Below are 27248 nucleotides of genomic sequence, written 5' to 3' on the forward strand. Positions count from 1 at the left end.
CTAATGAGCGCACACGATTAATTTGCAAATATACATCCGAAACGTCATAAAACTGAAAACACAGATCGTATTTATTAGCGCAGCTACTTCTTGCCTTCAACCATTAAAATGTGGTATCCGAACTTGGTCTTGATAGGAGGATCGGTGTACTTGGGAGCGTTGGTGGTAGAGATTGGTAACGCAAATGCCGCATCCTGGAACGGGCCTACCATGGCCCCACGTATCTGCCAGCCGAGATCCCCTCCTTGGCGTGCCTTATCTTCGCTGTAGTTGGTCGCGACCACATTGAACGCTTGGCCTTCCTTTAGCTTTTCCAGAGCCTCCAGTATTTTGCCCTGCTTCTCGCACAGGATGTGTCGGACCTTCACAGCGCTTCCACCCTTTTTCTCCTTCGCCGCACCTAGGGTGAAGAAAATTCGCACTCCCGGTTAGTAGTCGCATCAACGTGCTCCGATGGCAGGACACTACCTTCTTCACCACCGCCCCCGCCGCCTTTCTTGCCACCCGCAGCTCCCTTAGCTGGAGCTGCTTTTCCGCCACCTTTTGCATCCTTTTTCGGAGGCATTATTGTTTTGAAAACAATTGTTGATCCTGTTTGCCGGTACGGACCGATTTTGTCATTAACCTCACGGAGCGCCCTCTTCAGGATCGTTGGTTCTGTTTGACGTTTGCGTTTTTTTCTTTTGTTGTTCGTTTCTTTTGACAACTCATCAATTTCAATGTAGTGGAGAGTGTGGCTTTGAAAACAAATAGTCCGCGACTTCATTCCGTGTTCGACAGTAAAATGGAACATTATTTACAGTAGTGCAATACGTTTTACATACTCAAGGGTCTTGTGTTAATGTTCCTAGCTATTTGTTGATCGAAAATCACAGTCGAATAGCGAAAGCATGTCGCGTCACCGCAACGTACGGAACGCCGTCTACGATGGTAACCGCAATCAGCAACCGGAAGATAACGAGATTTTAAAGCACAGTTCTTGTCCACTCTTTCAAAGAATACGATGACGACGACGACTACCGGTACGGGCAGTCGGTTGAGGACGAATGTATCTCGCCCACCGACGCCCAGCAATGGATATACGATCGTGCCAAAGGTCAGCAGAGCATGTCTGAGTTCTTGGCCAACAACCGCGACATCGAGGAGGAAGATGAGCTGGCCGAGGATAAGCGCGATGCTGGCGCACACAAGAGACGCGATTCCGAGGTACGTTGGAAGATCCGTACGTGAATGAATGGCACCATTTTTATCGTAAATTCACATCGTATCGTAGTGTTATCAACTCCCCGAACTGAGTGATGATGAGCGCGCACGTTTGCTGTCGTGTATGGATGAAATTCGCGACATTGTCGGAGAAACAGTCGGCGACCGGCAGATGGTGGAAGCGATCATGAAGCACGGGTACGACTGTCCCAAAGCGTTGGACGAGATACTGAACAGCAACAAAACTCCACCGTCGGCAAGCGGATCCGGCATCAAACTGCAGGGCGAACCGTTGGAAAAAGGTAGGACCTCTAGTGTTGTCACTTACACACACTAATTGTGCGTCGTGTGTGCAAATTACACAATATGGTACACAATCGGTCGGCGATCCGGAGAATGTTGTGAAATATGACACCACACTGGCACACCGTGTGGAACATGCTTTTGAGCTCATCTGCTTTTGAGCTCATCATCTTTATCTTTATTTTACATTTTTAAATTATTTAAATATTGAAAAAAAGTAAAACCCTAGTAAGAAAATTTTAATTTCCATTAGCTCACTGTAGTGTCTCTAGTTGGTCGCTTTATCAGCACGACGATCGCCCATAGTGCGACCCACGCCGAGAGTATATAAAGAGCAGAGTTTCCAAAGTTGCACATCTCCGATTGCCGTTGGCAAGACTGATAGTTTTATTTTACTGACAAACGTTCATTTGAATTTTCTTTTCCCGGTATTCATCGATCGATCCCGATTCCGGATGGGCCTTGTGATTGGATTGCTTACGGAAGGTAAGATTTTAAAGTTGACGCCAAACTTTCAGCTACACCGATCGAAACGCCTGGCACCGGTATGCCCAGATTCGCCTTGCCCAAGGTACAATTTACCGGTGGCAGCAATTTGAGTGATTTGGTTAAACTGCGCCTCCAGCAGGAACAACAACCATCTTTAGCGCCTGCAGCCGTCCACGACAGCAGTGCCTGTAACGATCGTACACAAGTGGTCAATCAAAGTAGTGATCCCAATCCGTTGGGAAACTTTTCCTCTCTCTCCATTGGAACCGAACAAAGTGGCTCGCCGAACAAGACGTTTTCCAATCTCTCCGATCTAGCAAAGCATCACCTACAGTCGAGCGGTTCTGCACAGTTGCCTGGTGGGGACGGTCCGAGGCCATTGTTTAAAATTCCATTAACCTTTGCTACGCCACCACGTCCGGCAGGCGCCGCCTTCGCTCAGGTGGCAAATTCTAGCCCGAATCCACTTCCGCTGCAACCGCTCACGCAAAAAGCTTGGATATTGGATTTAAAGTCGGCGCTCATTAAAAACAAATCCGACATTGTGCCGCAAGGGCGACCGAAGGGGAGCGAACGAACCGAATCCATCCAGTACGGATTCATCGATTGCGACCTGAAAGAACCGATCAAACCAATCATTGACGAGTTCTGTACGATCGATGCTAGTTCAGTGTTGCAGAAGGATCTCTCCCAGCATTGCGTCCCGTACGCTTCGGCCCTGGGCGCGGTGCTTTCTATTCGTTATCGAAAACGAAAGCTTCCCACGGAGGTGGAACATAAATTTCCTCCCAACAAAACAGTGGCGGCGTTCCGATTTAACGTCCCTTCGCCGGATGATGTTGTCTTGGGGCACTTTAAAAAGGTCACGTCGCGCTAGCAAAATTGCAGACACAAATGACGTGAAATGATCGCAGTGATACATTCGACGCAGAGGAGAAATCTTACGAAAGGGTTTAGTTGTAAGGTATCTGGTCGTGGCTTCAATAACCATTTTAACTTTGACTTTAACTTATCTACTCATAAGGCTTTTAAATAAAATTGTAGACTAGGCAGGAAGAATCTGTTTCTCCATCGTACGCAGGCATTCGAAAACGGTGGAACGTGCGCTTGAAGTAGTATTTTGCATCACATTCTCAAATAGTTTTGTTTGCCGGTTTTGTAAACAAAATACAACCGAACCCTTTTCAGGAATCAGTGAACTCTTGTTGGAACGATCGGGAAAGAAGCTACAGGCGACGCAGGGCGCCGTGCCCATCACTATTACGACACCAACGGTGGATTCGCAGCAATCCTTCCGCCCTCACGATGCCGCTCTCCCGCAGGCGACGGTCGTCATCACGCCGGTGGCGAAGAAAACGCTCGGCTTCGAGATCAACAGCCCGCAGCGGGTCCAGTCGCCGAATGTGTCCGGTCGAAACACACCCGAACCGATGACTGAGGATGGCAAACAGCATCATCTTTTGAATCAATCGCTTAAATCGACCCCGAAGGAACAGCCAGTGCGCAACGCGAAAGATCTGTTCGAAAAGGAGCGTGGAACGCGTAAGGAACACATCCACATGGTCGTGATCGGACACGTGGACGCGGGCAAGAGCACGCTGATGGGACACTTGCTGTACGACACGGGCAATGTACCGCAACGCGTGATGCACAAGCACGAGCAAGAAAGCAAAAAACTCGGCAAACAGAGCTTCATGTACGCCTGGGTCCTGGACGAGACGGGTGAAGAGCGAGAACGCGGCATCACGATGGACGTCGGCAGCACCCGATTTGAGACGCCAACGAAAGAGGTAAGCAGAAAGTGACATTAAGCTTTATCGCGCTCCCTAACCGAATCATTCCCAGATTACGCTCCTGGACGCACCAGGACACAAGGACTTCATCCCGAACATGATATCGGGCGCGAACCAGGCGGACGTGGCACTGCTCGTGGTCGATGCGACACGCGGAGAGTTTGAGACCGGCTTTGAGCAGGGAGGCCAGACACGAGAGCACGCCCTTCTGGTGCGTTCGCTCGGCGTCAACCAGCTCGGTGTGGTCATCAACAAGCTGGACACCGTCGGTTGGTCCAAGGAACGGTTCGACGAGATCGTGAGCAAGTTGAAAGTTTTCCTCAAACAGGCCGGTTTTCGCGAGTCCGATGTAACGTACATTCCGTGCTCCGGACTCACGGGCGAAAATCTTGTCAAGGATCCAACCGATCCCACACTGACCCAGTGGTATAAGGGACCAACTTTGTTGAAAGTGATCGGTAAGTGACGGCTTCTGGCTTTTCCTGGCGTTAAGTTGGAGTTAAGATTGTGATGTACGTAATCTCTTTTTCAAAGATTTGTTCAAAACGCCGGATCGTGCAATAGACAAACCCTTTCGCATGTCGGTGGCCGACATCTTTAAAGGCACCGGGTCAGGATTTTGTCTTTCGGGGCGCATCGAGTCCGGTGTCGTGTGCGCGAACGACAAGGTGATTGTGTGGCCCAGCAAAGAACAAGCGATCGTCAAGAGCATCACAATCGATGAGCTACCGCACCCGATGGCCTTTGCCGGTGATCAAGTTTCACTCACTTTGGCCAATATCGACGTTAGCAACATTACCGTTGGGTATATTTTGTCTGACATCTATCATCCCGTGCCCCTCGCTACCCGCATTAAGGCACGCATCGTCGTGTTCAACGTGAAGGTTCCAATAACGATGGGCTACCCGGTGCTGGTGCACCACCAATCCCTCATCGAACCGGCCACGGTGCGCAAACTGAGAGCACAACTGCACAAGGGCACCGGAGAGGTCATCAAGAAGAATCCACGCTGCCTGGGTAACAACTCCTGTGCACTGGTCGAAATCGAGTTCCAGCGTCCGATCGGCATGGAACGGTATGCCGATTTCAAGGATCTGGGTCGCATCATGCTACGAGTCGGTGGGGTTACCATTGCAGCCGGCCTTGTTACCGATATCGTTAAGTAGAGTCGCCAAATCTGGTGTTTCGGATTTTCGATATTATGATGTTTGTTGACCCGTGGGGCCGTGGAAATGGTGTAGCAATAAAACAAAACTAAGCTGCAAATGTGAAGGAATTCTTTCTCGATTTATTGACGGCAAACTATTCGAAATTTGTACTCATTAAAGGAACACAAGCGGACACAAGCACTGATTCCGGTTCTAAAGGCCCCAGCGCGGTTACTTTGGAACGAAATTGTAAACAACAAGCTCGTACGTTCCACCTTCTCCGAACACGTTGTTCAACATCTCCTTCACTTTGTCCCACTCTAGGCCATCGATACCACAGCCAATGCGGGGAAGGGCCAGTTTGCCGACACCGTTTGCGGTCATATGCTGCTTCATCGCTTGCAGCGACTTCCGGAGATCGTCGTACGTTGGCTTCTGGTAGGATGTGTTCTTCGTGATGAGGTAGTAAACGTAGCGCTGCTGCTGAGCGTCTGCCGCTGAGTCGCGCAGCACGGCCACACCACCAACGCCGACATTTTGGGCCTTCAGCTCGTCCACCCTGCCGAAAACTTGCTTGAACTTCACTGCAATTCCTCCTCCCATCTTAAGATCGGCCGCCACACGAATCTGGTTAACAAGGGTCATGGAACTCCTGTGGATTGACTAGCGAAGCAAACGAATGCCGGCAAAACATGGAGATGGCGGCAAACAGCTGTTCGCGCCGCTAAGGTGTATTTACACAACTCCTAATGCGGAAAAAGATACGCAACCATTAACATGTTCGCGAAATCCAACAATTTCACAATTTGTAAGCGCTTAAGTTAGAATTACAATTTGTCTTGCCATATTTGGTTTTAATTCACACTTTCCCATTTTTAAATCAAACTAAAATTAATTCAAACTTTCTAATATTTTAAAACTTCTTGGTTTTGGACCGTTTTACCTTGCAATCCCTTATCGATGGTGTTTACGAAATGAAACTGTCAAAAATGGCGCAACTATCAGATGCCCCAGCTGCGTCGGATTGCTTTTTACAGTACAGGAATAAACGGGTTTTCGGTAGAAATCGGTAAGAAATTCTTAGATCAAAGGATGCCAGCAGTGAATTTTAAATCTATCGAAAGCTTCAGCTCTGAAGATCCGGTAAGAACGACAACCAGAAACACCAGCAGCGGATCCAGACGAACCATAATTTTATACGCGCTGTTTCGTTGTCCCCGCAGAACTTTCCGGCGACGAACCTGCTGAAGCCGGACAACAGAAAGTGGAAGTGCCGGGAAGCGGGAGAAAAGTGTGCGTTCGTTGTGATCAGCCTAGACGAACCGGCCCAGCTCTGTGGCATCGACATCGGTAATGAGCATTCCGCATTCATCGAAGTGCTCGTGGCGCGCAGTGGTCCAAGCGTTCCGACCTTCAACGAACTGCTTCTGGCAACGAAATTCATGAACACAGTAGAAAGCCGCAATTCGTCCTCGACCAATCGGGTACAGTGCTTCACCGGATCCAGCCTGCTCCCGACGGTAGCACAAGGCAAGTGGGACTTGGTGAAGGTTCTCTGCACACAACCGTTCAATTCCCGCGTCAAGTATGGCCTCACCTTTGTTACGCTGCACACCAGTGGCAATGGCGAAAAGGGGGAGAAAAGCCTTGTCCCGGAAAAATTCCAGCAAAAAATTAGAGAAGAATCCGGCAGCTCGAAAGGATTGACCACATTTGGGCGGTTTAAGTTGCGCGAAGAATCACCCGACTCCGATGATGGTTCCAAAAACATATTTGCACGCTGGAAACAGAGAAGTGAAATGGGCTCTTCCTCGACGACCGCAACAAACTCAGTGGCCGCAATGCTGCGCGATGCTAAAACACACGAAGCGATGAAAAAGGACACCTCCTCGTTGGGACTGCCCATCCGATCGGTGGCTACTATCCGGCCGAAACCCCAAAAGTTTGATAGCAGCAGTGACGATGAGGACAAGGGTAATTCGAGTAACTCGAAAGTAAACAAACACAATCGAAACGATGCATCCTTGCTGTATGATCCGGAAGATAGTGAACCAATGGAAAGCTTAGTAAAACATCGAATTCCGCAGCGCACCGTGCAGCAACCGGATGTCAATGCACGACCGCTTCAGAAAGGAGCCCAGGCAGACCAAAAGCCCTCAAAGTTGCACGATGTGTCCTGCTCAAAGTTTAAAGAATTCCTTGACATCACAGGTCAATCGATGGAGCGCGAATCGAAAAGACTCTCGAGCGTCAGCGAATCGTTGCAACCAAAACTGGAAGTACGCGGTGCAAGTCCACGCAATTCTTTTCCCAGCAATGCTGGAAGAAAATCAACCGAAAATTCTGTTGCTACAACGTCCGCTTACGCTTACAACCGCATGTCTCCGTTGCCCATTGTTAGGCAGAGTGCTTCCGAAAAACGACCTCCATCGCTCTCTGGCAATGGGAAACAAACTTCACCACCTTCTAGCAAAAAAACCAAATACGTTGCCAGGGAGACAAACCCGACCAGGGAGGAGAGTAAACGAGTAACCTACAAACCTTTCTATAAGCTTCTCGAGGATGTAGTCTTGGTTATTAGCGGAATACAGGTATGTCACTGCGTGGTGCGGTTTAATTGCTTCCTTCCTCGTCTTCGGAAACATCATCCAGATCATCATGAACATGAACATGGTGCGAGTTTTGGCCAGCATATTGTGCCTCTAACGTGTTGCTTTTGTCTTCGGTCGGCGTTGCTCCACTTTCTTCCTGATCAAATTTCCAAACAGTTACAGCATTTGAAAAATGTAACTTCTTCGTTCTTTTGAAAGAACGGTTTTTTGACGATTTTGCCGGCTTCGATGCTTCTCCGTCGGTCACAGAGCGCAACAACTCGCACAAACGGTAAAAGCCACCATGGCTTGTAGTAGCTATGCCGGTCGAAACGAGTTTGGGCACAATTTTGTCGGCCAGTAAATTCAGCTCGTTCTCGGAAAGCGTGTTCCCACTTTTGAGAAAAACGTACGCCTGCAATTCGCTCATGGTGCACGCTAGTTTGGTGAGCCCATAACAAAGAGTTAAATGTTAGTTAAAAACAATCTTAAACCCACGAGCTTCACACATTACCTCTGTTCATTTGGCACGTATAGTAGCTGAGTGCCTTAAGGAAATACCGATAAAATTTCTTCGAAATCACGTGCAATTCAGCGTCAGCCATAGTAAATATAAACTGCCCGTCTTTAGCCTGTCTTTTTCATTTATTGAGCAATGTTAACTATGATGTAAGTCAATTATTTTCCGGCATCTCTTACACTAACAGAATCCAGACCGTGGAACCATTCGAAGCCAAGCGTTGGCAATGGGCGCAAAGTACAGACCGGATTGGGATTCGTCGTGTACGCACCTTATGTAAGCGAGTTTTCGACGATTTAGGATACTGTAGTAACAAAAACGATCTAATATTTGTGTATTTTATCGTTAGCTGTGCCTATAAAAACACTCCGAAGTACAATCAGGTGCAAGGACAAGGAAAAATTGTCAAAAAAGAATGGATCGAAAAGTGTTACTCCTCACGGCGCAAGCTTTCGTGGCGTAAATTTGCTCTAGATACGGCACAGGCCCAAATGTCCGATTCGGAAGATGAGATTGTGGACATCACATTGCGCCCACCTGAAGCGACAGCCCGCGAAGATCGTAATCACAGTCCCACCGAGGAACCGATGGTACTGAGCGACTCGGAACCGATGGTACTAAGCGACTCGGAACCTGAGCTCGATGGGCATGCAGATGTGAAGGAACGAAAGAAAGATGATAAGCCCACAACTTGCCCCATTCCGTATGAAATAAGCACCGAGGAAGAAATGGGTTCAAACCACGAAGATTCCAGGAATGATTTAGATTTCTTCAACGGCAAAACGTTTTTCTTGGACAACGATGTAGGGGCCGTGGATACTATGAAGCTGAAAAAGTACATTCAGTCTTACAAAGGGTGAGAAATGAAATTACTCAATCGTTACACAATGAGATGAAACAAGTCGTTTTTGCCTTTCAGAGTTATTTCAAACACCCCAAACAACGTGGAGTACATAATTTCCCGCAGAAAACGACCACTGCCGGCTACGAGTGGAGCACAGCTAGTGAAACCTCTGTGGATATTCGAATGCAACGAAATGGAATGCCTCATACCGGTCAACCGCTACTTACTGTAACTTCGCTGATCGCATCGTTGCTGGCCGAAAGTGTTAACGTTCTTGTTAATTGTTACGCTATGGTTTTATTCCGATTACAAAATACAATCAGACCGAAGTTATGTGTTCGTGATTGAACATCTCCACGCCTAGACGATCATCTCCAGCTCCCGAGCGTACGTTATGGCCTGCTCGGCCAACTCCTGTGACGGAATCGGTTCCTTGGGCTTGGCCAATTCATTAACAAAGTGATAGAAACCATCGGGGCTCATTTTCCAGCCTTTTTTCTCACCAAACTGCTTTACTTCCTCTTTCGTTTTGAGATTGAGCCGCTTGGCGGCCTCCTGCAGCGAGATGCGCTCGTACGAGCTTTCCAGGCACACGGCGATTTCGTTGCGTACCGTTTGTAGCAAAATGTCGATAAAGAAATTGTAGCTTTCGGCCGGTACGTTACCTTTAGCCTGGAAAATTTTGTTGTAGCGCCCCTCCATTACATACTGTTCCAGCGCAAGAGGATGTCGGATGAACAGGTTAGTTTGTATAATGTCTGCCGGAAGTAACTCTAGTTCGGTGTGAAACTCGGCCACTCGGTTCTGTGACAATAGGAAGAGCAAGTTTAGCCCCAGAAGCTGGTATTTGTTTTTCGACTCGCCAATCAGCGTGCTGAGGATGACAAAAAAAAGGGCGCGTGAAGCGAAACAAACAATGGACAATATCTAACCTGATAATTACTTGTAGTCATAGTAGAACCATTTCAGCTGCAGAATGTAGCGCTCGAACGCTGGGATATTTTTAGTGGCAATACTATGCTCGACGCCGATTTCGAGGACATCTCTTGCGATAAGCAGCTCCTGCTGATTGCCGGGGGTGTTTCCGGTCGGAATGTACGCCATTCCTACCAGAGCGACCTGGAAAAAGCCCAATATTGCATGAATTGAAACTGAAATTTGCCATTGCGAACCGAAAAGGGCACACCTTCAACTTGTCCAGGATCGTTCCGCATAGTTTGAGATTGATCGGGCTTTTGGTCCACTCCGTTTTGAGCTGCTTGTACAACGCAACGGTGTTATCCATTTCGGAGATTGGTGACTAAAACAGTTTGTCGAAGGGATTACTTCAGCCAATGTTCGGCACTAAGGTATTTCTTCTCTTCGGTGGTACGAGACGAGCAAACGAACAGCGAGAAGAATGAAATGCTAAAACTGAAATGTCATTCCCATCGTGACATCGAAGGAAATGTCAACACGTCGTTGTTTACAGCGGCACCTTGAATCCAACCGACTGGTATAATGAAGTATTCAATTCGATCGGTGGTTCACCCAATTCGAGAGAGTTCATTCCAGAGAGTTCACCCAATTAAAGAGAGTTCATTCCAGAGAGTTCACCCAATTAAAGAGAGTTCATTCCAGAGAGTAACGGTTAAAAAAATAGCTTCTTGCAGCGGCACACACGGGGTGGCGTCGTTTTGCATTCGTGGCCGCCATTTTGGTATTTTGGCGTCGAGTGGCGTTGCAAGCTCCGTAAACAGAGCAGTCTGGTGGTGTGCGTAGTTTTTTTCATACGTTTCGTCGCCGCGTCGGTCGATTTTACAGCGTCGGTGCCGCTTGAAAGCTTCAAAGGCATATCTACACCTCGTCCGACAGACGCAAGAAAGTCTTGTCAAGATTGTCAAGCCCTGTGATTTCGAAGCGTCAGTATTGTACGAGTAACATTGCGTTAGGATTGCGCCTCAGTTGCCACCGAGAAAAACTGCATTCTAAGGCTTTCTTCCAGCGTACGTTGGGTCAATAAATAGTGAAAACAGTGGAGTTGGCAAAAGTTTTCGCCTGTGCAGCCATATTATCCCGATCCCGAAGCAATGAGATGGTGATGCGCCTTTATTAAAACCGAAGTCAGCCCAGTGTATCGACCCTGTGTGTCGCAGCGAAAAGATGCTGAAAAGCTTCCTCGCTCCTTACCAGCTAATTTGATTGCGACGCTGTTCGCATAGAGTGAAGAATTTATTTCTGCTTAGTGGTGGAAAATAGTGAAATACATATTGGCGCGTGAACTAACTCCGTCATTAGCCAAAAATTGGTTGCAGGGGCGAATATAATCCATTCGCACGCACACACATAGCCATTGGCAGGGGCGACAAATAATTGGCAGCGCGCGCTCCGCACACACACCACGACACGCTCGTTCGTTTTTGGAAAAAGTCAAAACCCATCGTCGCATTCCGTTGTGTCGTGCCTGTCGACGGCAGTGGCAGAGAGGATAAACAAAACAAAATCTAGAAGCAAGTATTTCCGAGTACTTTCGTTCGAGCCGTTCAGGCCCATTTTCTGTACTGTGCGTAACAGCAGGCAGGGCCGCAAGGAAAGGTAAGTGTTCTGCATATCCCGAGTAGCAAACAAGTGACAAACAGATCGAACTAAGCTAAGTGTGCGTTTTCTCCGCACCGACTTTTTCGCAGGTGAAAATGCCACGAATGAAAAAGAAGGTTGATGAGTCGGTTACGGGGCCACCTCCGGCACAGCTGCCCGTGGAAACACTCACGGCCGGTAGGTCGCGGCGTACGATTAAGCCGAACCCTAAGTATCAGAACGACGAAATGGTAATGATGTCAACAAGGAGCATGGATACGTACGAAGGGAGCGAAGTAAGCGGCGAGGAGTACGATCAGGAGGAGGACGAGGAGTTGCGTCAGGAACTGTTGGCCCGCAGGGCGATGCTCAGGTCGGCTACGCCTCAATCCGAGGGTGTCGTAAAACGCCGCGGAAGACCACCGAAGAACAAAAATCTGTTGGCTCCGCGAACGGAACCGATGAAAAATCTGCGCAAAGAGGTGTTGAAGAAAATGGACATGCGAACGCTCAGTATGGGCCAATCGCGTCTTCTGGGGTCATCGCTGGTGCGTGATGGTCGGCGTAGATTGGACATGAGCATGGATGCGATGGACACAGACTCTGCCGACCAGGACGATCTGGGTATGGAGGAGCTAGAGCAAAGGGGGTCTGATGATGGCAACAGTCTGAATGCCTACCGCAAGGTCCTCAATCCGGCGGCTTACAAAATGCGGATGGCCGAGAAAACGGTTCTCGTTCGACGGGGAAGCGGGATGCGAGGCACCGAGAGCAGAACCGCTGACGGCACAACTGAAGAAGAAGAAGAAGAAGAAGAAGAAGAGGAGGAGGAAGAAGACGAAGATGAGGACGATTATTTCAATGACAGCGACTCACGCACGGAGCGCCAGCTCCAACCCTCACCACCCAGACGTGGCCGCCCTCGGAAGCATCCGTTGCCCAAAAAGCCAGCCTCACCGTTCGTGGCCAAGGTGCTGCTACCGGGAATGAAGCACAAGTTGGGTGGCGGGGCGGTTTTGAAGCGAAAATCGGCTCCCGTGTCGGACTCAGACGATGAAGGCCGCCAGCAGGATAGTCAGCAGAGAACAAGAATGTTACGCCGTTCGTACGGCGTGAAGGGTAGCAAAAATGACCCCAACGATACAGAATCCGACAACGAGGAAGAGGACAAAGACCAACAGCGTAGAGCCCTGCAGCGTACTCGGTCATTCTCATCACTGATGCGCCCAGGACAGTCACGTGTAACGCAAAAAACTGAGCAGCAGGGAGAAAAACAGTCCCTGTCACCGACGATCACGATCGTCAACGTGAACGACATTATGAAGAAGAAATCGAAAAGTTCCATCGACTTGAGACGTCGGATGGAAGCAGAGGACGAAGAGGATGAGCCCGCCGAGGATGAGGAGGCAGAGGAGCAGGACTCGGATGGGACCAATGCGGACGACCAGCCCAAAACAAACAACCGGCTGGTGGCGAGTATCCTCGAGCGGAAGAGACCGATCGTACTGGAACAGCCGCGCGACGTGCGCCGTAAGACGGAAATGCTCACGAAAGCATTGGCAGCGCGTGCCAAACAGGTTGAGGATGTCGATTACGACGAGGTCCTGGAAAAGAGCATCCTCTCTCCCATCCACAAGGTAGGGCCGCGAGTGACACCGTCCGGTCGTGGCCGCGGTCGCGGTCGCGGCCGAGGCACATCCAGTGCACTGGCCAAAGAGAATCTTTCCGGGGGGTACAAAACAAACAACAATCTGTACAAAGGCGGCACCAACGGGCGATACTCGCTTGGCGATGGTCGGCTAAGCGCTGGCAGAGGACTGGCGTTGAAACGACCCAATCAACCACCACGGATACTGAATGCCACCATGAAGTTGGGCACAGTCTCTAAGGCACAGTCGAAGCTGGCCGCCAGTGGTGCCAACAATCACTACTCGATCGATCTCACCGATCCGGACAACAACGTGACACTGATTTCGTCCACCGACAGCACACCCACCAAACGCATTGTCCCAAGTCCCGGTACAGCACTGCGACCAGGAGCCGGCAGCCTCGTGTTCGCCCGATCGGCAGCAACGTCGACACCGTTGGCAGCGGGACGTTCGCTGGCATCGCAAGTGCAAAAACCGGCGGCAACCGGCCGGACGGTGGACGTGAAGAAGAAGAAAGTCACGTGCTACGAAACGTGGTACGTGATCAGCTGCAAGAACCAGGGCAATCTGGTGAAGAAACCAACCTTCGCGCTGACAATGATTGGGCTTGGCAATATCGCATCCACCATCCAGCTGCCGTCAGACGCGTGGTCACTCCGGACGGTGCTCGAGCGCCGCAAGACGCCGGCCGGCGAAGGGCAGGAGATTTTTTGTGGTGCAGTCCAGGACAATACGATCGCGGAAGCCGACAAGTTCAAATTCGAACCGAACCGGATTATGTTCCGTCGGAAGGCACCCATCCCTGGGCGCTTCAACGTGCAGTACGATAGAACGGTCATTTTCCGGAACGACACGTACATGATCAACGTCGAGGGTCAGAGCTGCCGGCTGGTGGGAGCGCCGGTCTTGCTCGAAACGCTCGAAGACATTGAAACCCTGCTGACGATCGTGGATTTCATCGACGTGGAAAATAGCTGCGTTGAAGTGGCTCAGACCGGCCGCTCGTTTGACGCCAGTGTCTTTCCCAAGCGTATCGTCGTCAATAGTAGTAACAGAGGCATTGCGACCTAATGGTGGCACACGGAGTTGGACGCAGGAAGGAGGCCGTTATATACCCTAGAGGTGTTACCTACACGGTTCGTGTAGGTTGTACAAATGAAAAAGGTAAATATAGCCCTTCGGGGGCCACCATTTGAGGATATGTGGTGTTATAAGGATAATTAAGTTGACTGCAAGGAGTGCAACCAAAAGACAAAATTTTGATTTTCAGCCCCTTTTAAAGGGGAAGTTCATTGCACGCCTAGAACTCCCTAAGTGCAAAACATGGGCAAATGTTCAAATGTCATGGCAAATATTTGTAAGAAAAAAAGACTGACACTTTTTTCTCAGAAAGACTAGAGAAATTGAATAATTCTCAGACGGCTGTTGATGGTTACTTCAAACAATTAAAGCTTAATGGGAAGCTACAGTTATTAATAAAACCTCACACGCAGGAAGGTTGCTGCGTTAATCTTACCGTAGAGTGCGTGTTCCGTATTGCACGATTTATTGGGTCAAGAGCATCGAAAATGGAAGCTTGAAATCATCCAACAACCTTAGCAGCCTAAAACAACTATCTAGCAACCTTGGTTTTAGTACGTCACAATAGAAATCTTTCGATGAGTTACAGTTTTTTTGATGATGTCGCGCGACGCATTATACAATGCGTCTGTCATCATTAAATGATGGCAAATAGGATTTATAATGCAAACAAAAAGTGCGCCATCTTGTAGCAACCTTGCCCGTGCGACCACGCTGGTAACCCTACGCGCGTGCATAATAGAGGAACAATGTCGATTCCTAATTTTCTTCTTGCACATTGATTCTGAACTGATATTTATTTGCGAGTGAAATTGTTTAAATTTAAATTTTGTAATTTTTTCTTGATTCGTTTCAGAAAGCGTGCAGCCCCTTTGCGCTTATCGTTCAACAAATGATTAAATTGAAAATGAAATGATTTTTAAGCGCAACGTGCTCTTGCTCAAAACGGGCCGTTTTGTGCCGAGGGGGACTATCAATCTATCAATTCGAAGCATAGCGGGCAGTAATTTTGTTCTACAGATACGTGTACTATTCACACCGCGGATGGTCACAGCGTTTGGTGTAATGTGTGGAGGCACACACACACACACAAACCTACAACAAAACCACACCCAGCGGTTCCGGTCTGCAGTCTGTAAATAGGACAACACTCTACACCCGGGGATGGGAATCACGATCTAATCCGTAATTTTAGACACCGTCACCATTGACATCCGTTATAGTTTGGACTAAGCTTTGGACCTGTTAGATTGCACCAAATTCAATCGACTTCAATAAAGAACTTTATGTTCCGTAACGTATAGTTTAGTGAATAGACAACAAAGACAAAACCCGTCTGGCGATTTTTTTTCCTGTAATGCACAACTGTATGGCTCGTTCCGACTATGCTTGTAATCTTGTAAATGCTTCGTCACACCAGTTCCCACTGCTCGGGCAGGGCCGCCAGATCACCGTCACCCGGAAGGTCCAGCTCGCTCAAACGTGGAAAGCTGGTCTGTGTTCCCGGCTTCTGAACGGACCATGCTGCAACGTGGTTAGCTGCAAAAATGCAGCGGGCCAGCGCTGCGTCAGGAGATTGGGCCATGAAGTGAGCCAACGCACCAATAAACGCATCCCCAGCTCCCTTTAACGGCCAATAAGAAGTATACCGTTCGATCCGGATTAATCAAAGACTCCAGCCCGTTATCGGGCCTCGTACTTACCGTCGTATCGACCACCTTAGTCACCTTGGTAGTTGGCACGTGGTACACCTGCGTGCTGCCATTCTCCGCAAACACTGCACCTTTCTCGCCGAGCGTTATAATCACCGTGCGGCATCCCATTTCTCTCAGGCGCAGCACTGCCACTTTCGCTTGCCTGCAAAGGGATTGGCCGAACAACACCACCAGTTAGCGACCTGTGGGTTCCGTTACGACGGACCAACCGAGTCCTTACGCGATGTCGCTGACTTCGGCCATCCCCGTCAGCTGTGCGGCTTCGGTTTCGTTTACGCAGAAAATCGTCGCCAATGCGAGCACCGATCCGGGCAAATCCTGATCCGGTGCCGGGGCCGCATTCAGTATCGAAATACCTTCGAAGGCACCGAGCGCCGCAATCGTTCCTTCCAGCGGTGTCTCAAGCTGGCAAATCAGGATCCGTGCCTGACGGAACAGTGCCTGGCGAGGGGCGACATCGGCCGTTCCGAGGGACCGATTGGCACCGGTCACGATCACAATCTGATTGTCGCCATTGTCAGCAACGTTGATCTGCGCGATGCCGGTACTCTCACCGGGGACGATTTCGACATTCTCCACGACGATGCCTTCGGCCGCGAGCGCATCGCGGTAGGCTGCTCCCCACACATCATCCCCCAGCTTGCCGACGATGGCCGCTCGGCTACCGAGTCGGGCCGCGGCCACACACTGGTTCGCGCCCTTACCACCGTTCCCGGTGGCGAACCGGGTACCGTGCAATGTTTCACCGGCCTTCGGCAACCGGGGAACATAGCTGCGGGGACCGGAAAACACAACGCAACCACGAATTATTCCACCCCAACCAACCTGGCGGCGGCCACCGAGATGCAAACCTTATGAAATCCACTATGCACGAACCAAACACCAGGACGTCGAATTCGTACGCTGACATTGCGCGGTTGCGGTTGTCCACCTGCGATCTTGATTTTCTCAATGCGATCCTTTGTCGAGCAAGAACAGCTGATAACACGGCCAAACGGCAATCGCACACGGTGGTGTTATCGGTAACACGCTAAACACAAGTAAACACTCGCGACACATTTTGTATCTTTTGCAGGTAAAGGGTTTCAGCGTTTCTTCAAAACAACTTCATCGCGCGCGGGAGGAAACCGGACCGACGGAAAATCTTTTTGTTGTGCTTTTTGTGTACTTCCACCATTCATTAATTCGGACACAGGACGAATGGATAAAACGGAATGGATTACGGGTTCCGAAGGTGTAACAGTGTTGGTGTAAATCATCAACCTCCCAAATGATTGTTGTTAATGGGTCAATAATTGCTACTCATAATTCGGTTCGATTCGATTGAAAGGGAAAACTAAACAATTTAATGCGACCACAAGGGAAACAGGAGCAATTCGTGCACGGGTTCGGTTCGGCACAATTGATCAAAGCATTTTGTAACCTTGTTCACAGTGATCATCGAATAGCTTTGCTGATCTCAAAATGATACAAACAAAAAGCATTCAAATCGCTTCTGTTTAAAAGTGTTATTAATTAAATTATTTTCCCTACTTTTGTCTTTCGACGGCGTTGTGGCTTATAATGGATTTTAGTAATGTACTATTTTTATTAAGTGAAAGAAATACGTAAAATATGAAAAGATACGTAAAAAATATTACTCAGAACTTTCTACGTAATTCGCGCCAGGAAATAAGAAAAATGTTTAAGCAGAAATTGGTTTCGAAATTCACTTCGACTTTCTTTTTATGCTTTTTGTTCTTTCAATAGGTTATGCTAGCGACTGTCTTTTCTTAGAATTTAGTTCAACAGAAACGCAGCAGCATGCTACTGTTACGCTTGCGACTGAACTAAGAAGTGTTGCTCGTCCCCGGAATACGTGTTTCGAACAAGCGAATGCGAACAGCTGACATAATTTGACATATTTGTCGTTCTCGTTGGGTAATCAGTGTTTTGAGCTAAGCGGTCGCAAAGTTTTCCACGATGATTCGCCAGGCCTTGTGGAAAAACGGCGTTGTTCTCCGTCTGGTGGCCACCAGAGCATACAGCCAGCCTTCGGGTGCTGCTGGTTCCAAGGTTCCACCATCCGCCGGAACACCACCGGCAGCTCCGTCTGGCGACGTTCCTGGGCTGAGTTCGCGGTGTGTTATGAAGAAGGACGGCCCAATTGGCCCCGGTGCGGACCGGAACGGAGAGTACAAGGTGCCGGAATACTTTAGCTACGACCAAACCAGCTACTTCGAGGCCGAAATAGAGATGTCCAAGTTCCGGATCCCGCAGCCATCGGCCAAAAACTAGATGTAAATAAAAAGAAACCGGAGCCGTACAGTAGACAGTATAGTTTGAGAACCTTTAATCGTTTCGATTGGTAAGAGTGGAACGGGGCGAAAGAAAGGCGATAAAAAGTGGTTGAAAACTAACATAATTTGCTTTCCTTTCCTGGGAAATTTTAACTTTTCCTTTATTTTGCGCTAAAAACTTGTGCCGATGCAGATTTTGTTTGTCTGGCAACCAGGCCGACCTTGAGTGTGCATTGTTGCTTGTTGACAACCATTAGTCGTTTTGGATTGCGTAGCAGAGTTCATTGTCTGACCAGAAGCGGGACATTTTTGTTTGGTTTGCGACGGAAATTGTGCTGAGGTGCAGCGAAACCATTTCAACCGATATTCGGACACCACCCCGAACTAAAGGCCAACATGACGAAAGTGGACATTCCGCTGAAAAGCAAAGCCGAAGCGTCCGATACGTTCATTCAAAACGAGAAGGACGTTGAGGTGCGAGTGCGGGCTCCGAAGCGGGTTCTCCATTTTAGCGACGGTACGCTCGAGGAGTTCAGTGATGACGAGGCCGATCAAGTAGATTGTGCCGAAACGGTTCCCGTAGATGAGGTGAGTATTGCGAAAGAAAGAAATCGAGCGTCGTTTTGTGGTAAATGGTTCGTAAAAGTCCATCTGCGACGAAACTGAATCATAGCAACCGTGACCGTAGTTTGTTTATTTGCCCCGTCCTTGACAGCGAGGAGGATAGTTCGCTATACAATCCACCAGAGGGCACTGTCATCGCTGCCGTTTTGAAATTCAAATTTCTTTCCATGCTCGTTACGGTTTTTTTTTTCTTCAAGTCGACCATGAAGTGGACCGATTGGATGCGTTACAAGACCTGCAAGCTCGGAAGCTCGGTCCTAGCCGGGTGTGACTATGTCGGTGAGGGACTGGCCTCTTTCCTGGGTATTACGACGCCGAAATACAGCTACGAAATCGAAGAATTCAAACGGATGCAAGCCGAACAGCAGGCCGAAGAGCGCGCGGTTCAAACGTTCGTCGAGCAGAATCGTGCACAAAATGGTGACGGCAGTCACAGCGTCACACAGGCACCAACGGCAGTGAAAGCCCCGGTGGAAACGAACACTCCTGAACCGGTCACCAGCACGGAAGTGTGCACCGAAAATGAAATTCAGAAGTTTTAAACAATATTCCCGGCTGACCCAGTACCCCAGTGAGGTTGTTCTGCGAGGTTGTTAATTGTAAGGTATGGACCCCCCCTGAAACTAATTGTGTTTTTTGTTTTGTATTTTTATCACAACGAACATCATGCTTTCATTAGCAAGCGGAGTAAAGGTACCGGACCGCGAACGGAAGTAATATCAAAGAATTAAATTTAGCATACGCATGTAAGAGGACACGATTTATTTATTTTCTATTGGGGCAGTTATGGTCGGAATCTGAACGCGGGCGAAACGGCACAAAGTAGACAAGTTGAACTACAAATTATCTCAAATGTTTTACATTCTAAAACGCGTTACGAATAAGGAGCGTATATTATTTGGAGAAACTTGAATGAATGGAAGCAACGTAGGTTTAACCGGCACAACGGATTGTAATTCTCATGAAAATATATTTAAAGACTTGAAACACAAACGGCTGAAATGGTTTTTATTATACGTGTACGTTGCTGTCCTACGCGATCCGGAACGAACTCCAGGTGGGCACCCGAACAGGCGAAAGGATCAGGCAAATGCTTCCACTGCGATGCCACGGTGCGATGTATGGAAAATCAATAATTCAATTATTGGGATGCTTCGGCCAGTGGATGCCCAACGCCGGAAGGAAGGAACCTCCCGAGGAGCATTCCGCTTACAGCACTTTCGCATCGCGTCCTGCTCCTGCTCTGCGGCTGGACAAGTTTCCCAAGTTTCTGGGATTTGCTTTGGTGTTGCTTTATTTTCGTGGAAACTACTTTCGGAATTTATTTCAGTCCCTGCGGGCAGAGTGCCTGTCGGTGGACCGTGGACGGCAGACGCTGAAACCCGAAAGGTTCCGTTGAGGCTGGCCGGAAGAAAAAAAAAACACGGTAGGTGGGCAGTGGTTTTACTGTGCGGTTTAAATCCATTTATCAACGTCATACGTGTAGGCCGCGTGGGGTTCCGGTGGAGCGGCGGAGCGGGCTGATCGACCGAATTCGGCACCCCTTTGGCCTTTCGGGGCGTGAGTGGCACGTGGAGGGGGTGGCCACCAGTCATGTATGTCCGGTGCGCGTCCGCGTCTCGGTGCTCAACCCCGCACCGAGCGTGGGGGGACAGGCACATATTTCTTTCCCGTGGCGGACATTCCTCGCTCTGGCACGCATGTACCACCTGCGCACACGTACGACGTCCGCTGCCGTAAGGATTCGGTGTGGTCGAAGTTTTTGGCACATAATAAATTATGTGTGTACGGCAGACGACGGGCGGCGGCGGCGGCGGCGGCGGCGGCGGCGGCGGCGAGACGGGCGTGTATACATGTGCGTTGGCCGGTACATAGGCCGGCGACGACAACCCTCGGCTGCAAGGATATTTGATCCCTTTATATTTATGTGAATTCAATACGCCACCCCGGGCACCACGGCTAGTGGTCTCTTTCGCGCACGCTCGCACCCGTGTGTGGCCAACCGATTCACCAACACACACATACACACACACACGTTTCTGGCACCCATGGCTCACACGTTGATCCTTTCTCATTCCGGCGCCCGGTGGCTCACTCAACTCTTTGGTCGCCGGGTCGCCGTGAACTTTGATTGCGGGGCGCTTGTCTCGCGATTGAGCGTTTATCGATATTTACTGACTTCTGCGGTACGTGACCACGCATGTGTGCCCGCACACATACGACCAGTGGTGTTTGGTCGCCTGTGCTGGGTCGCGAGTGGTCACGATGCGTCCTGCTCATTGTGGCGTAATTCGACCGCCTTCCAGGAAGTAGTAGTTCCAGCCAGCCGTACCGTGGGAGTTAGTGACCGTCCACGGCCGACGGTCCACGAGGTGCGGGGTGGGGGTGCGCATATGTAGATAAGCTGGACATAATGAGAGAAAAGGGGGCAGTTCGCAGACCCTTTGCGATAACAAAGACTAATCAAAGCGTCCGCAGGCCGGCAGAGGGTCGCTATGTACTCCGTGGGCCGTGCGTGCGTGCGTGCGTGTGTGGCAGAGGGGACTAGGACTGTCCACGGGACTGTCCTTTCCCGCCATTACGCGGTGCGGGCGATCGGTAGCTTAAGCGCGAACGGCGGATTGACGGCGGACCGGGCACATAAATCCTGCCTCTGCATGTGTTCGACCGCCAGCAGGAGCGCGAGTGAGCGAGATGGCCACACTCGTACGGACGCACACACGTGTATCGCGTGTGCGAGGACACGCCCCGAATCCCGGTGTGTGTGTCATTGCGCTCACACGTCCCTTTTCGGCATTATCCTTTTGCCGCGGAAGGATAACGCGGAACTCACCGGCAGCGGGCGGCACTCACCCGCCGTGAGATGTCCCGGAGCCACCGGCAACGGAGGATCGTGTCCCGAAATTTACATTTCGTCCTGAAATTCTGTGCCGCGTCGTGCTGTTGATGAGAATGATAGTTTCCGCCAATAGTTGAACATTCACTTTAATGTTTCGAACAAAGGTTAAGGTACATCCTGCATGGTTCTCTGCCATCCTGAAGATCTGCTCGATGTGTTGCAGGGAGGAAACCAATAAACTCAATATAAAAACGGTTTTTACGTTCACTTTGGTCCCTTTTGTCGCCTGACCGACCTCTTTGGTGTCGAGCCCTGTCTTGGGAAGGGAGCGTAAGGTTGCGACCTATTAGTGGGTCAGATCATTAGCCGGTTTCGTCTATTCTGCTGAACTTTTCGCTTTCCGCCCTTCTTGCGCTCGGGTTGCCTTCGGGGTGATTTTTTTTCATTGGGTGAAAGTTTTCCTGTTGCATTTTTCCGACGGACGATCCGACGTTCGACGCCTTGTCTAGGTCGTGAAGGTCGTTTCTGCGACCTGGTTGGTGGTGGATTTTTATGGCCATTTTTATGAGCGCAATTGGAGCCGGTGACCTTAATGTGCTAACCTTACTAGCAGTCGAAAATTTCACTTCGTTCTATGGTCGATTCCTCGAATCTGTCTCTAGTAGCTCAACGGTTAGTGATGTTGGTGAGAGTGCTATTTAAAGAATCTTTGTAATACTTTATTAGACTTTCTTGTCTGGGTTCTAATAAAAAGACAGGGGTGTTGAGGTAGAATCGCCGGCACGTACTGGACACCTTCCAATTCCGCCAAGAGGTTCAGAGACCCCGCGACGGTGGAGTGGATTCAGGTGTTACTTGTTGATGCTGTGACCCTTTTTTGTGTAGCCATTTTTGAGAAAGTTTTATTTCTCTCCAAGAAGGAATTGAAAATTTTACTTTCGGGCTGCACTTGCGTTGAAGCTGTCTACAGCTGATGGCTACGTGTGCAGTTCGGTAAGGTGCATACGAAGGTTTTCCATAAGGTTAATTGCACTTCGATGGAGCATAAAAATAGAAATTGGAATGAATGAAACAAATTCAAGAAGGAGGAAACAGAAATTGAAGAAAAATCATTCAGAAATCTTGAAATGTGTTCTTTTTTCAAATACTTGAATCCTTTTCCAGGCACTCTCTGGCTACAAGAGATGGGTTGATAATAAAAACTTTTCGTATTTTATCAACAGCATGCGGGCTACGTCTGGCGTTTGACCTGTTTTCAGGTCGCATGATGAATGATTATACCAAACGCTCGGCGCACTAAATTGCGTATCGTCCGATCATAATGCATCCGAAACCCACCGAAAACGAGGATCGTGGTCGAACAATGGTCGGAAAATTTATTGTTACGCAAAGCAACCTGGTCCCAATCGTGTGGGACCGGATCAGCGCCATCGACGGATTACCGACGGCGGAAGGTGAACTAAACTGACGGCCCAGCTCGCGCCAGAAGAGCCCTGCTGTGTCCTGTCCTGGCCTGTCCTGGCACTGCCCGCACCGTCCGTTATTTATGTGGTGTGCATTAAAAATTTAAATTTCATCTATTCAACCCTTTTTACCCCGGAGCGCCGGAGCGATGTCCCGGTTGAGCAAGGATTCGATGCGCGAATCCCGGAAGCCAGATCCTCCTCGTCGTCGTCGTCGTCGTCGGCTACCTGTGTGTCGGTTCCGAGGATACCCTTTCGCGCGGTGCCGTTGCGTACGGGATTCCAGGTCTCGGTTCCCCGGCAGAGGACAGGACATCGGAAAGTGTAGCACATTGTGCCGGCCTGTCGGGTGTGAAGGGTATGAAATTAAAAACGGCGCTCCGTGTGTCTCTTCCGTGCAGCGATGGTCTTCAGGGGGACTTTCTTCAGGGCAAGGCTCCTTGCCGGTGACGAAGGCCCGCGTTTGGGTCACAATTTTGGCATCACGGTTCCGGGCCTCTGAATGCTCTAATTAAACGGATTGGCACACACACACACACACACGCACACATGTGGTGCTATCAGGTAGCCGTGGTACGATGCCTTGATTCCGAAAGGGTTTCCGACGGCGCCCGAGAGAGCGAGAGAGAGAGACAGAACTTCATTTCCGTTTTTCTGGCGTGGTGTGCCGCGGCCGTTGACAATCTGCATACACACTCCGGGGCTCCGGGGCTCCGGGGCACCGGGACCGGGAGAGCTGGCTGCCGGCGTCACGTACGTGGCGTTATGGTGCGCCGTCGTGACACATCTCGCAATCCGCTTGATGTTTGATTGAAAGGCTCACAGCCGGAGCGCCGCGGGATGGGGTTGCAAATGAAAACTTGAAAAAGAACGGCAGAGACCGGCCCGAGGGAGGTCCCGGTAAGGACGATTGCCGGGCAGGACGATTGCCACGCCGGCTGGCCGCAGGACACCGAAAGTTAAAACAAATTCGGCTGAACTCCATGGCGGAACGTGGGTCGGTTACGGCACCATACAGCCGTTCGTAATTAATATTTGCGATCGTTGCTCAAGTGCAGGATAATACAAGCGAATTCGAGCTCTTTGCCTACAAGCCAAAATTCTAGTTTAAATTCTCAGGTCTCAGCTTCATGCTCAAAATCGCACAGATGATAGTAGCAACAATATTTTTAATTCGGTATATTCTATATGCTGTTTAAATAGGTATTTAACATTACATTTTCCAAACTCATAGCCACAAATGGATGCCTTCTGTATTGCGGCGGTTATTGCGGATGGTGCAATGTTGGAGTTATCGCGAACGTTGCCTCCCGTCTACGCTGGAGTCTGAGGGCTCGAAATTCTATTAAAACACAACCGCACTGTCCCACATGCGACCCCGCCCTCCCCCTGCCGCCCTCCCGTGTGTGTGTGTTCGATCGCTCTAAGCCACAATCAATCCGCCAGTCGCTGCTTGCCACAGAATCGCAAGACATTTCGTTTGGTGGCAAACGGCGTGTTCCGTGCCACAGTCGGGACCGGATTGCAATCGGATTTTCGGCTGCCGCTTCGGGGAATCCAAAAAGGAGGAATCTTCCGTTTGGATGCGTTTGAAGCACCTTCCGCTTCCGCTTTGAATTCGCCGGAGACCCGGGCCGGGCTTTGTTTCCCCTTCGGAAGCTTGGAAGAAAAAACAATAGAATTCCGTTTTGGGTGGCTTCCAACCCGCGGCATGTTCTGACACATGGCGGAAACCCTGTATTGATGCCGGGTTCCATTTTGCCGATACCGCCGACACGGGGGCGCGTGCAGTGAAATTCCAATCAGAGACAAACTAAGCCACGGTGAAGAATCGTGGTAGGAAGATTGTGTTTGGTGTTCTCCAGAGTATTTCTGGGAGCCATTTTAACGACTTTTGTTTGCTGTTTTGTTTACAAACAATAGCAAGCCCGACGCGAGCCTGTTGCGTGTGGCCATAAATTGTAAATCAATTAATCACAATTGTGCGGTTCGAGTCACGACACAACTGGCCACCGACCGACGGCCAACATCTAATACGCGCATCATTAGCCACCTCGGAACGTGAGGTCCGCACGAGGCACACGGCGGCCCATGACGTGCCGGACCAGCCATAAATCAATTTTCTTAATTTCTCAAACGGACGGACACATTAAACGCGTACGCCCCGCCATAAATGGTTTGAGTAATGGCGGACGTGTGGTCATTTTTCTTGTCCCGGAACCGTCCCGGTCGTAACCATTTTCCCCGGCGTTCCGGCTGCGAGCGGGAAACCCCCTTCGGGGACCTCCGGGATTGACCAATTCGTTTTTATTCGTCGTCGTCGTCGTCGCGAGGGCAACATTAACATATTTATTCAGCGGTCGGTAGTCCTCGTCCCTTCGTGACGGGCACGAGCGGCCGCCAATCAGGAGCGACCGAAGGAAGGGTCACTCCTAGAAGGGCCCTCAAAACGGTTGCGAGGCGCGAGCCACGCGAGGAGGGATACCGGCGGATACCTGGGTGCAGGTCCTTAAAGTGGTTAACGGCCCTGGCAGCTGGTCAGCCAACCAGGGCGAACCCAGGGCGCAGTGCCTCATTTCGCCATTTGATAAAATATTTTGAATAAATTAATTCACTGCTGCCGCCAGAGCCGTGGAGGGTCGCACCCGGGTCCGAAGGAACGAGGTGGTCAACGCTCTGACCCGACTGTACCCCCCGGGAGAGGTCAGACCCGCTGTCCAGTCAGTTTGACAACGTTGAGGTAGCTCTGATTTTGATTAGAACACAAAAAGCGAGGACGCGAGCGAGCGAGCGGGGGTCGTTTAGCGTACCTCCCTTCGAGTTACTGGCCGAAGGGTTCGGTGTCGGTCAACGAGGAAAAGCGGGATTTTTTCCCGTGCAGGGTCCTTTGGCGTCGTAAAGGTCGTTACAGAGGCCCGCACCCGACACGCGTGATAATATCCGGTCATCGGCGAGTTGGAAACGGTGCCCGAAGATTCTGGTCAGGATTCGGACAGGATTCGGGATTAACGAAGGAAAAGTTCAAGACGACGCGTTCGGACGGTCCCTTTCGCTTGACCAGCGGCGGTCAGACAAGGGGTCAGAGGTTGTGGCAAAGGTCAAGACGTCTTTTCATTAACACGTGGTAGAACTAGATGTCAGAAGGCGAGGCGGATGACGAGCAGGGGAATTGGCTTCCCTGCAAATTGATCGATCATTTTTTAATTATCACCGATCCATTTCGTTTTGAAAAGAAAGCCATAAATGGTGCTCTCTAGCCATATTGAACTTTATAAAGTTGAATGGTTTACAAATAACACTCATATTCTTGGGTTCTTAGTCTTAGTCTTTGGCTTGGGTTGCGGTATTAGTTGCGCTTCTTATACATTTTAGCCATTCATCATTACGTGTAAAAGTCAAAGTTTAAGGGTTCTGTCACCGATCATCGTTTGATTTAACAGAATATAATTAAGGTGAGCAACCTGTAATAATTCAACAATTTTGATGTAAGTAATATGAATTAAAAGAATTGATTTTTTTAAAGAATGCTGATGCAAATCGAATGTTCCGTCTTGCGATCGTAAGATGATTGAAATTTACTGACTGCTGTCGTTCGCTGGGTGTTTAGATTGGTCTAATATATTTCATACATTTTGATGGATGTATGTTTCTAGTGTTTAGTAATTTACCATGTGGCCCAGCAACGATTTGAATAATTTCGTTCAATTTGTTTTGTATAAAAAACAGAGATCTCTTTATGGCCGGGCAGAAGTCGATGTAGTGTTGCAACCAGCGTCGAGTGATATGGTATCTATCAGGAGATAAAGAATACGCGAAATAAAGGATCGCGCCAGAGGATAGTAAACAAAAGTAATCGAGACTAAAATATCCATCAAACAAACTTTATATCGAGACAAAATTATTAAAATAGTTTAAAAGCTTAAATTCTTGGTCAGAAATAGCAGTGCTCGAAACAGCGAACATACCTGTAACAATAGCAATGCAAAATTTCAATTTCTCGTACCTCACACGAATAACAAGCCCTCTATAGGATTAGAAATGAGTCTGATCTGTAATTCTGCGTGAGTTTTCAATTTTCATTTAATTTCTCTAAACCTAGCGAACGAACGTAACATGTCACGGAGTAATCTATCTTCAACAGTTTGTGGAATG

The 27248-nt window shown here is 49.4% G+C and overlaps 9 protein-coding genes across 11 annotated transcripts; 5 read left to right on the forward strand and 4 right to left on the reverse strand.

Moving 5' to 3' along the window:
- Positions 1 to 74: 74 nt before the first annotated feature.
- On the reverse strand, positions 75 to 600 carry LOC128273543 (peptidyl-prolyl cis-trans isomerase NIMA-interacting 4). The gene is made up of 2 exons (XM_053011534.1): positions 469 to 600; positions 75 to 400 (listed from the first exon to the last, which is right to left on the reverse strand). Exons 1-2 carry the CDS (start codon positions 563 to 565, stop codon positions 84 to 86), a joined length of 414 nt encoding a protein of 137 aa, XP_052867494.1. The 5' UTR covers positions 566 to 600; the 3' UTR covers positions 75 to 83.
- Positions 601 to 766: 166 nt separating this feature from the next.
- On the forward strand, positions 767 to 5014 carry LOC128272267 (protein HBS1). The gene is made up of 6 exons (XM_053010041.1): positions 767 to 930; positions 998 to 1206; positions 1274 to 1505; positions 3184 to 3785; positions 3841 to 4246; positions 4323 to 5014. Exons 1-6 carry the CDS (start codon positions 891 to 893, stop codon positions 4952 to 4954), a joined length of 2121 nt encoding a protein of 706 aa, XP_052866001.1. The 5' UTR covers positions 767 to 890; the 3' UTR covers positions 4955 to 5014.
- Positions 5015 to 5109: 95 nt separating this feature from the next.
- LOC128269973 (ADP-ribose glycohydrolase OARD1-like) lies at positions 5110 to 5581 on the reverse strand. Its single transcript, XM_053007376.1, has one exon. The coding sequence runs from the start codon at positions 5579 to 5581 to the stop codon at positions 5168 to 5170; it is 414 nt and encodes a 137-aa protein (XP_052863336.1). The 3' UTR covers positions 5110 to 5167.
- Positions 5582 to 5956: 375 nt separating this feature from the next.
- Positions 5957 to 9213, forward strand: LOC128275616 (DNA repair protein XRCC1). The gene is made up of 5 exons (XM_053014178.1): positions 5957 to 6079; positions 6160 to 7527; positions 8235 to 8323; positions 8397 to 8903; positions 8967 to 9213. The coding sequence occupies exons 1-5, from the start codon at positions 6029 to 6031 to the stop codon at positions 9121 to 9123; spliced, it is 2172 nt and encodes a 723-aa protein (XP_052870138.1). The 5' UTR covers positions 5957 to 6028; the 3' UTR covers positions 9124 to 9213.
- Positions 9019 to 10274, reverse strand: LOC128275617 (26S proteasome non-ATPase regulatory subunit 8). Its single transcript, XM_053014179.1, has 3 exons — positions 10078 to 10274; positions 9835 to 10010; positions 9019 to 9765 (listed from the first exon to the last, which is right to left on the reverse strand). The coding sequence occupies exons 1-3, from the start codon at positions 10174 to 10176 to the stop codon at positions 9252 to 9254; spliced, it is 789 nt and encodes a 262-aa protein (XP_052870139.1). The 5' UTR covers positions 10177 to 10274; the 3' UTR covers positions 9019 to 9251.
- A 907-nt stretch (positions 10275 to 11181) lies between these two features.
- On the forward strand, positions 11182 to 15491 carry LOC128274847 (uncharacterized). The gene is made up of 3 exons (XM_053013174.1): positions 11182 to 11465; positions 11558 to 14260; positions 15033 to 15491. The coding sequence occupies exon 2, from the start codon at positions 11564 to 11566 to the stop codon at positions 14165 to 14167; it is 2604 nt and encodes an 867-aa protein (XP_052869134.1). The 5' UTR covers positions 11182 to 11465; positions 11558 to 11563; the 3' UTR covers positions 14168 to 14260; positions 15033 to 15491.
- Positions 14639 to 16937, reverse strand: LOC128274849 (ribokinase). The gene is made up of 4 exons (XM_053013175.1): positions 16743 to 16937; positions 16112 to 16663; positions 15880 to 16033; positions 14639 to 15800 (listed from the first exon to the last, which is right to left on the reverse strand). Exons 1-4 carry the CDS (start codon positions 16799 to 16801, stop codon positions 15588 to 15590), a joined length of 978 nt encoding a protein of 325 aa, XP_052869135.1. The 5' UTR covers positions 16802 to 16937; the 3' UTR covers positions 14639 to 15587.
- An 837-nt stretch (positions 16938 to 17774) lies between these two features.
- On the forward strand, positions 17775 to 18231 carry LOC128271476 (uncharacterized). Its single transcript, XM_053009031.1, has one exon. The coding sequence runs from the start codon at positions 17854 to 17856 to the stop codon at positions 18166 to 18168; it is 315 nt and encodes a 104-aa protein (XP_052864991.1). The 5' UTR covers positions 17775 to 17853; the 3' UTR covers positions 18169 to 18231.
- Positions 18232 to 18368: 137 nt separating this feature from the next.
- Positions 18369 to 19778, forward strand: LOC128271475 (protein FAM177A1). 3 transcript variants are annotated; one of them, XM_053009028.1, is made up of 3 exons: positions 18369 to 18758; positions 18992 to 19383; positions 19474 to 19778. In XM_053009028.1, the coding sequence occupies exons 1-2, from the start codon at positions 18567 to 18569 to the stop codon at positions 19334 to 19336; spliced, it is 537 nt and encodes a 178-aa protein (XP_052864988.1). In that variant the 5' UTR covers positions 18369 to 18566; the 3' UTR covers positions 19337 to 19383; positions 19474 to 19778. The 3 variants fall into 3 exon arrangements, with proteins under 3 accessions (XP_052864988.1, XP_052864990.1, XP_052864987.1); XM_053009030.1 differs by having other exon boundaries at positions 18992 to 19370; XM_053009027.1 differs by having other exon boundaries at positions 18992 to 19778.
- The last annotated feature ends 7470 nt before the right edge of the window (positions 19779 to 27248 follow it).

The sequence above is a fragment of the Anopheles cruzii genome, chromosome 3 (genome assembly GCF_943734635.1).
Source record: "Anopheles cruzii chromosome 3, idAnoCruzAS_RS32_06, whole genome shotgun sequence".
Taxonomy (NCBI): domain Eukaryota; kingdom Metazoa; phylum Arthropoda; class Insecta; order Diptera; family Culicidae; genus Anopheles; species Anopheles cruzii.